Source organism: Toxotes jaculatrix, chromosome 20 (genome assembly GCF_017976425.1).
Source record: "Toxotes jaculatrix isolate fToxJac2 chromosome 20, fToxJac2.pri, whole genome shotgun sequence".
Taxonomy (NCBI): domain Eukaryota; kingdom Metazoa; phylum Chordata; class Actinopteri; family Toxotidae; genus Toxotes; species Toxotes jaculatrix.
The window spans coordinates 6,714,438-6,727,780 of NC_054413.1; the positions used below are offsets into that span (position 1 = coordinate 6,714,438).

Below are 13,343 nucleotides of genomic sequence, written 5' to 3' on the forward strand. Positions count from 1 at the left end.
ACTGTCAACTTGCTTTCTAACTCAGTTATTTGTTGTCTCTCCCTCTCTCTTCACAGGTATCACCAGGTTTGATCTCTTGGGAGACTTCGGAAGATTTAATTGGCTAGGAAACTTTTACATTGTCCTTTCCTACAATCTGCTGTTTGCTGTCGTGACAACGCTTTGTCTGGTGAGAAAATTCACCTCAGCAGTACGGGAAGAACTTCTAAAGGCCTTAGGTAAATGAATCTGTTTATCTATTTGATATTCATGCATCCTGAGGGTTTTTAATGAGTCCCTTTTTAATATACTACAACATACTATTTCCAGAGTGCATCACATATTCTTTCATTGTTTGGCAATACTTAACAAACAATATTTCGCTTTGATATGATGGATGTTGTGTAGACTATAAAGCAGTATATTTTGTAATCAGATTTTGACTACTCAATTTCATCCTAATTTTGAATCCACAAAGGCTTGGTCTGAAACACTGACAGCACAAACCTACTCTGTGGCTTTGGAAGGGAGATAGTGTTTATTTCTCTCAGACAGCACGACCTGGAGTAACAAAATGGAAGAAACTGCAGCAAGATTCAATGTGCTGCGGAACTGACATATGACAGAGGATGGGGCTAGTCTCAAAGGCTTGTGGTGACAGGCCCTGGATGTTTGATACACAGGGTGGGATAGGGTTAGAAAATGTCAGACAGACTGAGGGGAGGGTGAAAAAAAAAATCACATCAATACCTCTGTCTAAGTGAAAGTCTGAGGCTTTTTAATGAGATTTCTCTCCCTTATCTCTTCCTGCCCAGGTCTGGATAAATTGCAACTGTCAAACAGCCCCACGGACCCTGAATCTGGGAAGCTCTCGGCCAACGGGCATCAGAAAACTCTGTGAAAGGGACGGCAGATCAACACACACACACAAACAAACTCACACATACACACACACACGCCCACACACACTTAAACACACACCTTAGCATAGCCAAAGGGAGATTTCCTGACTGCTGAAAGGTGAAAGGGATTGCAAGGAACTTAATAAACCCAGGCAGTGTCTGACGGATGCTGCGAATGGAGGCTGAGAGCAATTTAGCTTCGTGACATTCCATCCTCTGCGTCTCGGATGGAAGCTGGGACAGAGCCAGGGATGCGACTGAGGAGTGAAATAGACTGGCATCACTGCAGTGACCTTGATGTTGACCTCAACTGCGACTGTGACTTTAAACCACCCATCTCTTGCTTCAGGGGCACTCTCCCCCCAGCATTGCTACTTGGTATTCTTCTACAACCTCCTCAAACTGCACTAGACAAAAGCAAGAGGGTACAGCAGGTAAAACAACGCACCTTCTGTCTTTTCTTTAAGTCTTACGTCTAATAAAAGGCAGTGGGTTCTTTTTCCATCACCCTGCTCCTCCTCTGTATTCAGCATAGTAAATAGGCCGCCACAGCTCAGTCAGACTCATTTTCTAATGTCAGTATGTCGATGGTAACCGGTGTCAGTGATGCGTGGAGCGGTTTGCAGTTTATGGTCTTTAATTGTTGGTCTCTGATTGCTATGTGAACTGATACGGGCATGATAAGGTGACAGTTTGTCATTTTTTGATTTAAGCTCAAAATGTGAAAATAACAAAGTGTGCTCTGTGAAGCATGAAAGAAGTAATTTATTCACTTTCATCACAGCCAGTACAAAAACCCACACGGCATCGATGCAGTTCACATTATATGCATTGGTACTGTCGTTACTGATGGGGCCTCCAATTTTAGCACTCGTGCTCTCATTTGTCTTTTTTATTTGGCTTTATTCAAGTGCGCTTTAACTTTATTGATGAAGTCATTAGTTTGTATGAAGTAGGGTAAGAACTTTTTTTTTTTAGGTGCTCTAGATTTGACTTGAGCTATCCTACAAATGGGAAACTATGGGAGTTTTATCCACTTCAGTTCCAATGAGCAGAAGGCTTTAGTGCACTGGGAGCTGAGCCTGTGGTTGTATTTCCTAAAATGTTGTTATGCACATGGTAAGAAAACGTCATTTTTTTGTCCCCTAACCCCCCACCCCCGAAAAAAAATTTAGCTTCACAGGGCACAGAAAAATTAATCACATTTGTTATTTTAGCAAATGTTGTATTTACATGTACATACTTTTTTGTTTCATACCTCTTTGCATTATTTGGATGTAAATATTGGGCTCTCGGTGAGCCCACTGAGGGTCTGACTCACTAAGCAATCTGTATTTTGTTGGACATATTATTTTTTTATAAACACCTAAATCTAATGCAAACCGGTAACAGTCTTCACATACGGAGTGAAAAATGTGCAAGTTTGCAGATCATAGAAAGACTTGGTGACTCAGGCCCCATATCCATGTTGTTGTATTGCTGCATAATCTTTTGAACTGTGATGTTCTTTGTCTCCAGAACCACCTTAAATGCCTTATACGACAAGCTTCTCACAGGCTTAATGTTAAGGTTATTTCCTGTTCTGTATAGTCTGTTTATGTACATGTACACATGTTTACATGTACATTCTTTGTCTCTAGACAGTTCCACTGTGATCCCTGTACATCACGCGTCTCTAGTCTAAAGCCAGCTTGATATAACACACATCATTTCTTTTTGACATGAATGTTGTCACAGTAGCTCTCATCTAGTGAGGCTCCATTTTAAGACTCATTCATTGCCCATAAAACTTGAGCACTTGCTAGTGTAGGGCTGACTGATCAAATGATGTAGTCTTATGGTGTTATAGATGTGTTTTCATGCTCACTAATACAACATGATGAAGAGAGAAAGGAAATATGGAAATTTTAATTTATATATGCATTTAAAACTTTTGTTTCTCAGGACAGGGAATGTTTTACATCAAAGCTGTCTGCCATTGGCATTATTGCTATATTACTAAAGACTGGACTTAAAGGTAAATTTGCAATTCTCGATTAAAAAACGCATACTGAAGCCATCTTCGCAAATGAGCAAATCAGACCAGAGAATGTTTTGTAAAGGATGATCCATACACATAACAGCTCTTATCATCCCAAAGCCAAAGCAGGACCATGTTTCTAATTCGAAAGATGTCATTTCAAGAACCCAGGTTACCCAGATTTACAGACATTACTGGCAGAAACATTTGGTCGTATGCCATCTTATACTCGTACTGCGTGTTTTCAGCTATCTTACTGACGTTAGGACCGTGCTGATCATTGGATACTGTGAAAAATCAAGATGGCACAAAGTGATGAGGGAAAGCAACACTGAAAACTGGTAAAATAGAATTTTATCTAGTGAAAGTAAAAATGATTTTCTTACTACTATCTGGATGAACTGCAATCACTAAAATGGCTCAATATGGATTTCTTTTTTTTTACATCATCTCTATCATAGTTGTGCTTGCATCCACTCAGCTGCAGAGTGTGGTAACACTGAACTCTGGGGCTCTGTGATATCTGGCAGGGAAGCATCACAGTCATACTCCTTGCAGTGGATTCAGAGGTGAGAGCTGACAGGTCTATTTTGTGGTTGCCTTTACAGTACATCCATGTTGTGTGAGGGTTTCAAAAGTTCAGAGCTGGCCTGTACTGTAAGTGAAGCAGCTTTTATTTCTGTCTGTATGTCAGTTGGTCTCTGCATGTAATTTTTGGTACATGTCTTGTGAATGTATTTTTTTACAATTTCTCAGTTTGCTAAATTTATGTTTTGTTATTTTTGATGTTTATGTGTTTGCAAATAAAAGTAGAAAATGCTTCCAACATCTTTTGATTTATCATTTTCGCATCCAGGACATCAGTGGTGATTGATTGACTTAATTAATATTTCAGATTTTTCATTTTTGTTGCTGAGAGTTAGGTAAGAAGAACAATAATATTCTGTTTCTGCTCAAGGTATGGACCTAGAACCAGTCACTGCTCCTAGCTGCTGTTCACCAAAAAAATACTTACACAACATAACAGCCTGCAAAGCCACAATTTTTTCATGTGCAGTTTAAACAAGAGAGATTCTTGATTCAAGTTGCTTGTAGGCTAGTTGTTTTCCTCTCCCATCTTTATGCTAAGCTAAGCTATTTGCCTTCCAGTTCCAGCTTCATTTAATATATAGACATTTTTCTCTGATCTTGTAAGATGCAATCATTTTTCTTACTCTTAAGCACAGAACTGCTAACAAATATTACCAGGTGGCGTGGTCTAAAATCGTACATAAATTTGTACCTGTTTTAGATGAGCTTTTTGTGGTAGACAGATCTGCACAGGGGACACGAAGGTCTGCTGTCTGCAGCGAAGGACTCGAAGGCCTCTAAACAGAGGTGGTGGAAGAGGTGAGAACAGGAGAGGAGCACGGTCCGTCTGCGTTGTTCATGGTTGGATCCACCAGCTTCTGTTGGGAGGTTGGGGCTGCACAGTGCAGTCAGGCAGATGGGGCAGTCCCAGACACCTCTCTGGATTACCTGTCAGAGTTTGAGACAAACAATTTAAGTTCGGCAACTACCTTAGAAATATTTACAACTTTTGCTGAGGTCTGTTTAGGAGGACACATAAATATCTGCATACTGCTGTGTTTTTGCATAAATGTGTCCTGCTGATTAGCAGGCAATAACAGTGACTTTGTTCCTCCCACGGCTCAAGTAAAGGCCGATTAATCTGAAAGAACTCTGAACCAAATCTGTTGGCAACTACATGACAGGTTTGAACCAACATGAGCTGATAACATGTTTACCAGTGATCCTTATAAAAACAAAGCAACACACGCACAGCTCCGCCAATAATTAACCAAAGACTGCTACCTGTGTTTAGGGGCCAACATGCACTGCTGTTAAATTTTTCGTACCGAGCTGCATTGCACTTTATAGTTTGTACCCGTGAAAAAGGTGTAAGGTATGTGTTGAAAGAACATTCACTGTTTGATACTCCATGTCAAGGCTGAGCCACTCCTGCCTTGTGCTCAACCTTTTCACACCAGATAAAGAAAAAAAAAAAAAAAAAAAAAGAAAAGAAAGACATCTTCTTTGCACACACTCCACCCCCTCTATGGAAAATGGTACTGGCTGCTATGAAAGCCAACAATGGAGCCTTATGGAACTGCAAATCTTAATGTCTTTTCAGTTCCTCTGCAGCAGTCCAGGCGATGAAAAGCTTGCTGTGCATTATCAGACTGGCTCATGTGTTTTTGTAAACACAGAGGATTATTAGCCTACCCACTGCCATTCATTTGGTAAAGTGAGTGATCACCTCAGGAGAGATGTGCACTTTCTATATAGCAGCTGTGATGCTGTCGTCCCCATGCAAGCGTTAACATGTCAAGGAAAGGCAAGGCTGGGTGAAGAGGGAATCATACTAGGATTAAATATTTTTACAGGGCCACGCTCGATGATACAAATGGCTTCTGGTTCAGCAGAGTGTGTCTTGTTCCTGACCTGGCTCTGTATTCGGTCCCAGTCGTTCTCCTGCGGTTCGGAGACGCTCTTTCTCTCCAGCTGCTGGAACACTCGTCTGCTTGATGACAGGGAGCGGTCGATATCACTCAGAAAAGCCTCCATGTCGGTGTGACAGTATCGGACAAAGCTGTCATTCAACTCCTGCAACTAATTAGAAAAACCATTTTATTGGCACAAAGGAGGCATGTTTCATTCAGATACACAATAGAGTTGTGTTTTCGGCGAAGGCTAATTGTGTGTGTGTATTGTAATGGCTGAGGCATGCTGACAGGGTGCAGTTGTTAAACAGCCAGATCAATACAGTCACGTCTCCCACTAACATGGAGAATTAATGGAAACCAGTAAAAAAAAAAAAGAAAGGAAGATGGTGCTGGGAAACATGGAAACACACACATCTCTGACACTTTTTCTGTTTCATACACGCTCACATAAACACGCTCTCTCTTCTGTCTCGTACACAGTGTAGATACTCAGAAAAACTAATGAATTACTAATCGCTCCAAATAAAGTGTTATGGAGTTACCAATTTCTCCCCAATGAAAAAACTTCTAATTACTGTCTAAATGATTTTACTGCCGTTTGTCTGGACCAGTGTAGCCAGCAGCCAGGCTCCTGTACGCTGGCACTGAGGAGGGACGGTACTCTTCCATCCTCAACCTGACCATTTCTAAAGACTCCTTTACAATGTCTGTCATCCCATAACTCATCTGTCTTCTCCCATTTACAACAGCTGTTGCTAAGCAACAATTAATGCCTGCATATGCATAATACTGTTTATATCAAAAACATATTCAATAGTAAAAGAAGGGGGCTATTTATAGCCACTGATGAAGGCAATGACATGCGGGTGAAAGCTGAACAGTTAAATGATTATCAGAACAGTTGATGGTAATTTTTTCTCAATCACCTAATAAACGCAGCTCCATATTAATGTGCTACACTACATCTGGGAAAGATAATATATATATTACTTAAAGTAGAATTTCCCTCAGCCTCAGTCTCTGATATACACACACACACACACACACACACACACACACACACACACACACACACATACAAACTCCATCCCTCAGCCTGCCACAGTGACATGAGAATTGCTTTACAGCTAGGCTTTTATCACTAATTAAACAACTGTTAAGCATTCGGATGGAGGGTTTTATGAGCCTGGCTGACTTTTCGACAGTCAAGGCAAACAGTTCAGCCTCTGGTGAACTTTGCCTTGCTCCACAGTAGATGGGGACAGGAGAGGACACACAAGGGGAAGAGGAGGTGGAGTGCAGAGGCGTTATCTCATGGCAATCCATCTAGATGACGGTAGTGTCTCCCTTAATGTGTTGACTCAGGGTCGGACCTCCGAACCAAGTAAAAATTGAAAGCTGGGCATCAGGATCAGCTGATAAGATTCCTGAAACTGACCTGATACATAGAAGTGTTTTTTTTCTTTTTCCCAGGGAACACCTGGAGCTACACGGTACAAAGATGCTTTATTGCCTCCTGCTATCACAAGGAAAACTGAAAGAATAGGTTTCTCCGTCTCACACAGGTTCCAGCCCAGCACTAACACGCCTGTTTGCATTACAGTCAGCTAAGCAAATAAGTCTCCCCCTTGAAAATCAAGTCAATCAGACCTGTCAGCGCTGTGCTGCACAGCTCACAGCTCTTGAAGATCATCTTCAGTGTGACAAAAGATATGAGACAATCTCATGACCACCCACGACCACTGAATCACACAACTTGAGCTGCGTCTGTGACTCCATCCTGAGCGTGTGGACCCGGACATGGCCTAATGTGTTAGAACAGAGTTAATTGGCTCAGTAAATGCTCTGTCTTTGTTTACGTGACATATTAAGGCATGGTTTATAGGCGAGATGGAGGAGACTGACAGGGGGATGGGTAGGACACTCCGACCCTTGCAACACATCATAAGTGTGGCCCTCGTGCATTTGTCACTTCTGCTTAATCAGCCCCTTTGAAGCGCTGGAGCACTCTGCGTGATTACAACACTCCACACAGAAATAAACACGCCTGTTCTCGAGGACACTGGACACACAGAACATGTGTCGGAGCTATGACTATTTCAAAGTAGGGTCATTGGATGAATCTGCATGAGAAATTACTCTGCATCCTTGAAATGCTGCTATCAGGTTAAGAGAAATGATCAGTGTCATCTTTGGTCATCCAAGGCCTCAGCTGGGTGAGGTTCACTAGGTGGCAATGTTCCCTTTTCCTGGGAGCGACCACGAAGGCAACACAAGGCTCAGAGTCAAACGACCCCGTGCACTGGCTGATGTTAAGGCCATCGGTCAGCGCCTTTTAAATCTTCCTTCCATCAAGTCCAGTGGTTGCATGATTTATAGCTTTGAAATGGGACAAGGGAACAAAGCCTGAAATGACAACCTGTGTCAGGTATCCAAACACCCTGGCTAACTTCACCTCTTCACCCTTTCCCATCATACCTGGTAACAGCGCTACATACACACACACACATACACACACACACAGATCAATGAAGGAATACCAGACCCAAACATGCACAGGAGACATCGCGCTTTTGTGGTGACCCTGGAATGCCCAGACTGTTTGACTAAAACACAAAACTCTCTCCACATTAGTGGACAAACAGTGTATGATTCACAAAGCATCAAAGGAGCTTGAGAGCTTGAGAGGGTGAGAGCAGGTGAAGGTGTGTGTGTGTAGGTTAGCAGTGGGGTCAGTGAGTCCCTGAGACCAATGTCTCAACCGTCAAGATGTGATGTTCGTCACAGCCTTTATTCGACCAACTAAACAGTCAAAGAATGTCAGGGTGAAATGTAAGAAGAAAATGAGACATGAGGAGACAGACACTAAGCAATGTGACCTTATGTATATTCAGTGTAGCCAAAGAAACATGATTAATCTGTAACATCCTGATGTGATCGCTTCACAAAGTTGAAGTCCAAACTCACCTTTGCCTCGAAGAATTTGCGTCGCAGCCGTTTGTCTTTTGGGCAGATTGTTTTCCTCATACATCTGTACCACTTTCGCGCAACGTAGCCTCGCCAGCACGCTTGAATTCTACACACGCACCAAAAACAAAGAACCAACAATCAGATAATCTAACAGGATGTTCAAAGGTCAAACGTTGCAGAAATCTGGTAAAATTAGCTTTCATGTAAAACTACAACCAAACTAAATAGCAAGTGAGACTCCAACTCATATCATCATATACATTTAAACAATTCGTGGACAACAAGCATTCATTTTACCAATAAAAAAACTACATTTGTGAATCTTGATCATGCAATTTGAATGTCTCTGAGGATAATAATCACTGGGTGAAGATGCTGCAGTTTTATGGGAATCACTTGATGAAATAATGTGATGTAAAATTCTTGGTTTCTGTCACTTTGAACGGAAATGTCTCCACTATATCCTCATTAAAACTCATTTTCAGTGTTATATTTTTTTTTATCTCTGGTTGTGTGTATTTACCTGGTAGCACACTGGTGTCTGAAGAGGCGAGCTGCATCATGTATCACCCGTGTTTCATACTGCTCCCTTCTGCACAGAGGGCAGCACTTCCTCCCAGAAAACCTCTCAAAGGCCTGCAGACATGCTCTGTGGAAAACATGAGAGCAAGACACCAACACCTGCAAAGGGACAGTGACATAAATCAATTAGTTTATATGAATATACAAAATAATATGACACCAGCTGTAAACCAAGCAGCAGCATCTAAACTAATCTCAAGATCTTAGGTTTCATTGGTTGACTGACTACATGTGTTGCTATGTTTCCTGAGGATGTGTATTGGTTTTCAGGTTTTCTTTAAGTGCTTAGAAAGGCTCTCATACAGCACACAGTCTGTGCTCATGCGGTGTGTGTGCGTGAGCTTAAAGCCATGCTAAATCTGTGTGTATTCATGCACATATGTGAATGTGTGTATCTCCCTTTAAGTGTTATTTGCCAAGGGGATAGAGGGAGTCAGCATGACCCCCAGTGGGCCGACTGGGACCTGGACTATAGTCTCCTTCTACCTGTGAGAGGGGCTCTTTTATTGTCTGAAAGGAGACAGGCACAGCTATGGGGCTTTGCACACAAACCAGTTTACTCAGATCTCTAGAGGGCAGAGGGGAGGCATATTGATTTCCTATTGTTTTTGGCCTGACCAACACACTCCATCACCAGTGAAAGGCCCCCCTGCAGTGTACAATTTCCAAGAGCTCCACAAGCCATTAGACCAGAGAGAAATTTCACTTCTCACAACATTTTAAGGGTACAAAGCTACAGTTTAAGGTCACACATACAATAAAGAAAAGGAATAAAAAAAAATAATAGAAAGAAAACCAACTTTCTTTTTAAATTCTGACCTGTTACCAACAATTTGTGATTGGTATTAAAATAATATGAGCTGGATACGGTAACAAAGATTCCAGTCCACACAACTGGTTCAGAGCAACTGCTGTTGTAAGCATTTTTCATTGTCATATTAATGCATGAATGCTACACAAGACTGTAGCACAGTGGCATTGTTACAATATGAAGGCTTCCAGGAAAATGCCAAATCAACAAAGATTCCCTCTTGTCACTTTCCCTTGTTAGCAGGCTCTAATTAACTTTTTTTTCCCTGAGTCAAACTAATATTTACACATGCATCTATGGCAACTGTGCTTTGTGAGGCCGCCTATTCTAGTCCTGCATTCTTGAGGAGATTGGCATCTTAAAAGGGGATCGGAAAGGTGTAAAAGACTGAATGACCCTCACAGTTACACACTGATTGCTACATCATCACGTCACACTTGAGTTCCAAGGCAGTATGGGTAAATTTGTACAGTTGTCTACACAGATTAGAACATACAGGAACTGCAGGGGGGGAGTCTTTGTGTGTATGTTTGTGTGCTCAAGTGTGTATGCGGAAACACAGGTTTCCCCCGAGGACAGACACAGAACATTGAAAACAAGTGGGGAAAAAAGAAAGAAAGAGCTCTCTCACAGTATTAACAGTAGCTTCTGTGTTGGGGGAATACCTGAGGCTGAAGGTGAAACTCCTCCCTGCATATTGCACAGGGCTGAGCTGATTCCCCCTGCTGCACAGACCTCGTCTTGACCTGCGTCCATTCGTCCTCCGTCAGTCTCTCTGCTGGGGAAGCCACCAAACCCATCTTCTGAGCTACAAGATATAAGGATTATGCTGGTGAGACTTTCATGAATGAATGACTGTCTTAAACTGCACAACATTTACAAAGTTTGTTCTACCTAATGTTAAAGGAGGTGAAGCAGGATCAAGCACATATTCTCTCTCGTCTCGCCCACCCTGTCTCTGCGGACCCTTCTCCTCCTCTCTCCCTCTCGCTTGTGGATTTCTGGGTGCTTTTCCTTTGCATCTCAGCAAAGGATCAGAAAATGAAAAATCTGGACGCAGCAGGGTCCGTGTGATGTGGTCTTGAAAGGCAACGGAGGTGATCACCAACTTGCTGCTTGTTTTAGACTTCAAGCTCTGTAAAAGATGTTCATCACTGCAGTTGTATAAAATGATGCATGAGGCTTTGCTACCTTTATAACACTGACAAAGCAGCAAATGTAGACCTCCTATTCATCTCAGACCAGGATAAGTAAAAAGCAGTAAATACAGCTACATATATTCTGAAACATACTGTCTAGACCAAATAATTGCAAAATGCAGGAATAAATTACTGCCTGGCCAAATGGAAAATGCTATAATTGGCTGAGATAATTCATTAATGCAGCAATAAGTGTGTCAAAGAAATTACTTTTTAAAACAGAGCCCGACAAAGCAGGACTACAATCTTCTACTGGTTTCCCTAATATCTTTTTACACATAAATAAAACAACGTTGCGGTTATTTTTTTTTTAAAACTGTGAACTGAAGCGCGTGGAGCTCGGTGCACGCAGGTGTTCGATATGTCATTAAACGAGCAGGTGCAAAACACACAACGGGCGTTAATTTACAACTCAAGCCGGACTAGACGAACAGATAAGAATAAACAATGATGATATATCTGCCGCATTTTTCCATATTAGCACATTTTCATGAACGAACAAACTAAGAAAAAGTGAAGAGGACACAAAATCCAAACCTTCCGCATTGCCATAGTGTTTGAGCAGTTACCGGGTAACCTATCCCCGCCCCCCGTGTCACCACCGTGGAGTCTCATCGCTGCCTCTGATTGGCTGAGCTGAGACCTTTGGGTTTGGATTGGCTGTTGTTTCCAAATTAAATACACCATTAATCCTACCGTGTGATGACTTTAATTTCTCTATGTAATATTTAAATAATATAGAATCATAAACTGTATAAGACGTGGACGTAGCACCCGTGACGTCACCCATTGGTTTCGGTGTGTCGGTTTTGTGACCAAACCATGGGCATTTGAGATGCGCCATCTTGGATTTTAGTGGGAGAAATGAGACGAAAATAAAATTGTAGCCTAGTATTCCCGCAGTAAACGGACTCTGAGAGCACGGAACACACCGCAACAGCGTTCCTAACATTAGCTGCTCCGGTCCTATCAGTATCAGCAGCGACCATAAATCGGCAATTAAGTCATAAGCCAGCGGCAAAATATGCTAATACATGCTAATTAGTGCAAGCATCCAGATAAAATAGTGAGAAATTTACTTACCGAAAAAACTGCAACACAGACTCCTTCGACGGTCGGTTAGTAAAGTCTACACTACAACAAGCCATACTGTCACAAAAACCTATCCGAACATTGGCAAACAAACACGGACACTGCAGCACCTGTCAACCACTGGAGGTAGCCGGAGGCCTGGGGATGTAGCCGCCTAGCCCAGCTGATGCTTTAGAAAAGAGTGAACTGCCAGTTCCTGTCTATGGGGCTGTCACTCAACGTAACCACGCCCTAATTTGTGTAAGAATTTTAAGCCTAAATAACACTAAAACAAAACAAAAAAAATCACCCGCCCCACAGCGTTCACGGAGGTGGAAGCTAGCAATAGAGACCAAAAACAAAAAATGTACCAGGCTGTAAATATGTTTTTTTAGGCTGTAAAATGGGCTATTTTAACATGGGGGTCAATGGAGAGTTGCTCACTTCTGGAGCCAGCCCCCAGCGGCAGCCGAGGAACTGCAGCTTTTTGAACGCGGAAGTGATCCTCACTGCTGAAACTCCCCCCTTGTATAGAACAGAATAGACCTTATTGTCAATCAATATTATATTGTAAATATTAAATAATGGTGTATGTTGAAAGTGCCCATTAAAGTCTCTCTGTGTTTTAAATTATACGACGAAAATTTACTAATACTAATTTTTATTTGACAGAGAAATTTTGTAAGTTAATTTACCTGACAGCTGCAGTTACTTTGTACTTTCCACACTCATAGATTAGATTGAAAATAAATCAGTTTGTATAATATGAAACTACAGAGCAGCATTTAAAATATTTAAATTTGTTCTGTCTTTACAGTAAAATGCACCGACATGTTCATTCATTAATAATGAAATAACATTACATACAATAATATGAGAATGACATGTCCATTCTGCTGCATAATAAGTACTTTTTACTTGTGAGGTTTAAGTACATTTTCCCGATAATACTTCTCTACTTATGCTCACTATAAGTTCCACACCATTGTATGGATAACACTACTGCCGATAGCTTTACATTTACAAAGTTTTCTATCCCCTTCTATCACCATGCAGAGATAATGTTGCTCTCTGAGAACGACATGCAGTGTCTCAATCTCACTAATGATTATTTTATTGTCAGGGAGGTGTCAGTGAACAGTTGGAACCTGACCAAAGAAGGTGAGTCTATGTGTCTAGGTGACTCACCAAGCTGTCGTCAGAGCAGGCACTGAACAAAGCTAAGCTGCTCATACCTGTGCTGTGAGCTAAGGGATCCCACACAGGTCATCTTTACATGGAAAACCATACACACAAACACACAGTCCAAAAAACGCCTCTTTT

General features: G+C 41.7%; 2 protein-coding genes across 2 annotated transcripts in view; one reads left to right on the forward strand and one right to left on the reverse strand.

Annotated features, from left to right (window-relative positions):
* Nucleotides 1–3,723, forward strand: part of lmbr1 (limb development membrane protein 1) — a 32,119-nt gene extending 28,396 nt beyond the window's left edge. The window contains exons 16-17 of the mRNA XM_041065550.1: nt 57–218; nt 795–3,723. Of these exons, the coding sequence (XP_040921484.1) occupies nt 57–218; nt 795–880 (248 nt within the window). The 3' untranslated portion in view covers nt 881–3,723. The remainder of the gene's footprint in view (nt 1–56; nt 219–794) is intronic.
* Nucleotides 3,724–4,188: 465 nt separating this feature from the next.
* Nucleotides 4,189–11,501, reverse strand: rnf32 (ring finger protein 32). The gene is made up of 7 exons (XM_041066084.1): nt 11,487–11,501; nt 10,645–10,885; nt 10,416–10,558; nt 8,881–9,038; nt 8,355–8,463; nt 5,386–5,553; nt 4,189–4,419 (listed from the first exon to the last, which is right to left on the reverse strand). The coding sequence occupies exons 1-7, from the start codon at nt 11,499–11,501 to the stop codon at nt 4,189–4,191; spliced, it is 1,065 nt and encodes a 354-aa protein (XP_040922018.1).
* Between the last annotated feature and the right edge of the window lie 1,842 nt (nt 11,502–13,343).

Bases quoted from the DNA above. Each gene is read 5' to 3' on its own strand.
- rnf32 (XM_041066084.1), bottom strand. The intron at 10,559-10,644 runs GTAGAACAAACT...TATATCTTGTAG, and splicing joins TTCACCTCCTTTAACATTAG to CTCAGAAGATGGGTTTGGTG. The intron at 8,464-8,880 runs GTAAATACACAC...GTGCGTGTGTAG, and splicing joins AGACACCAGTGTGCTACCAG to AATTCAAGCGTGCTGGCGAG.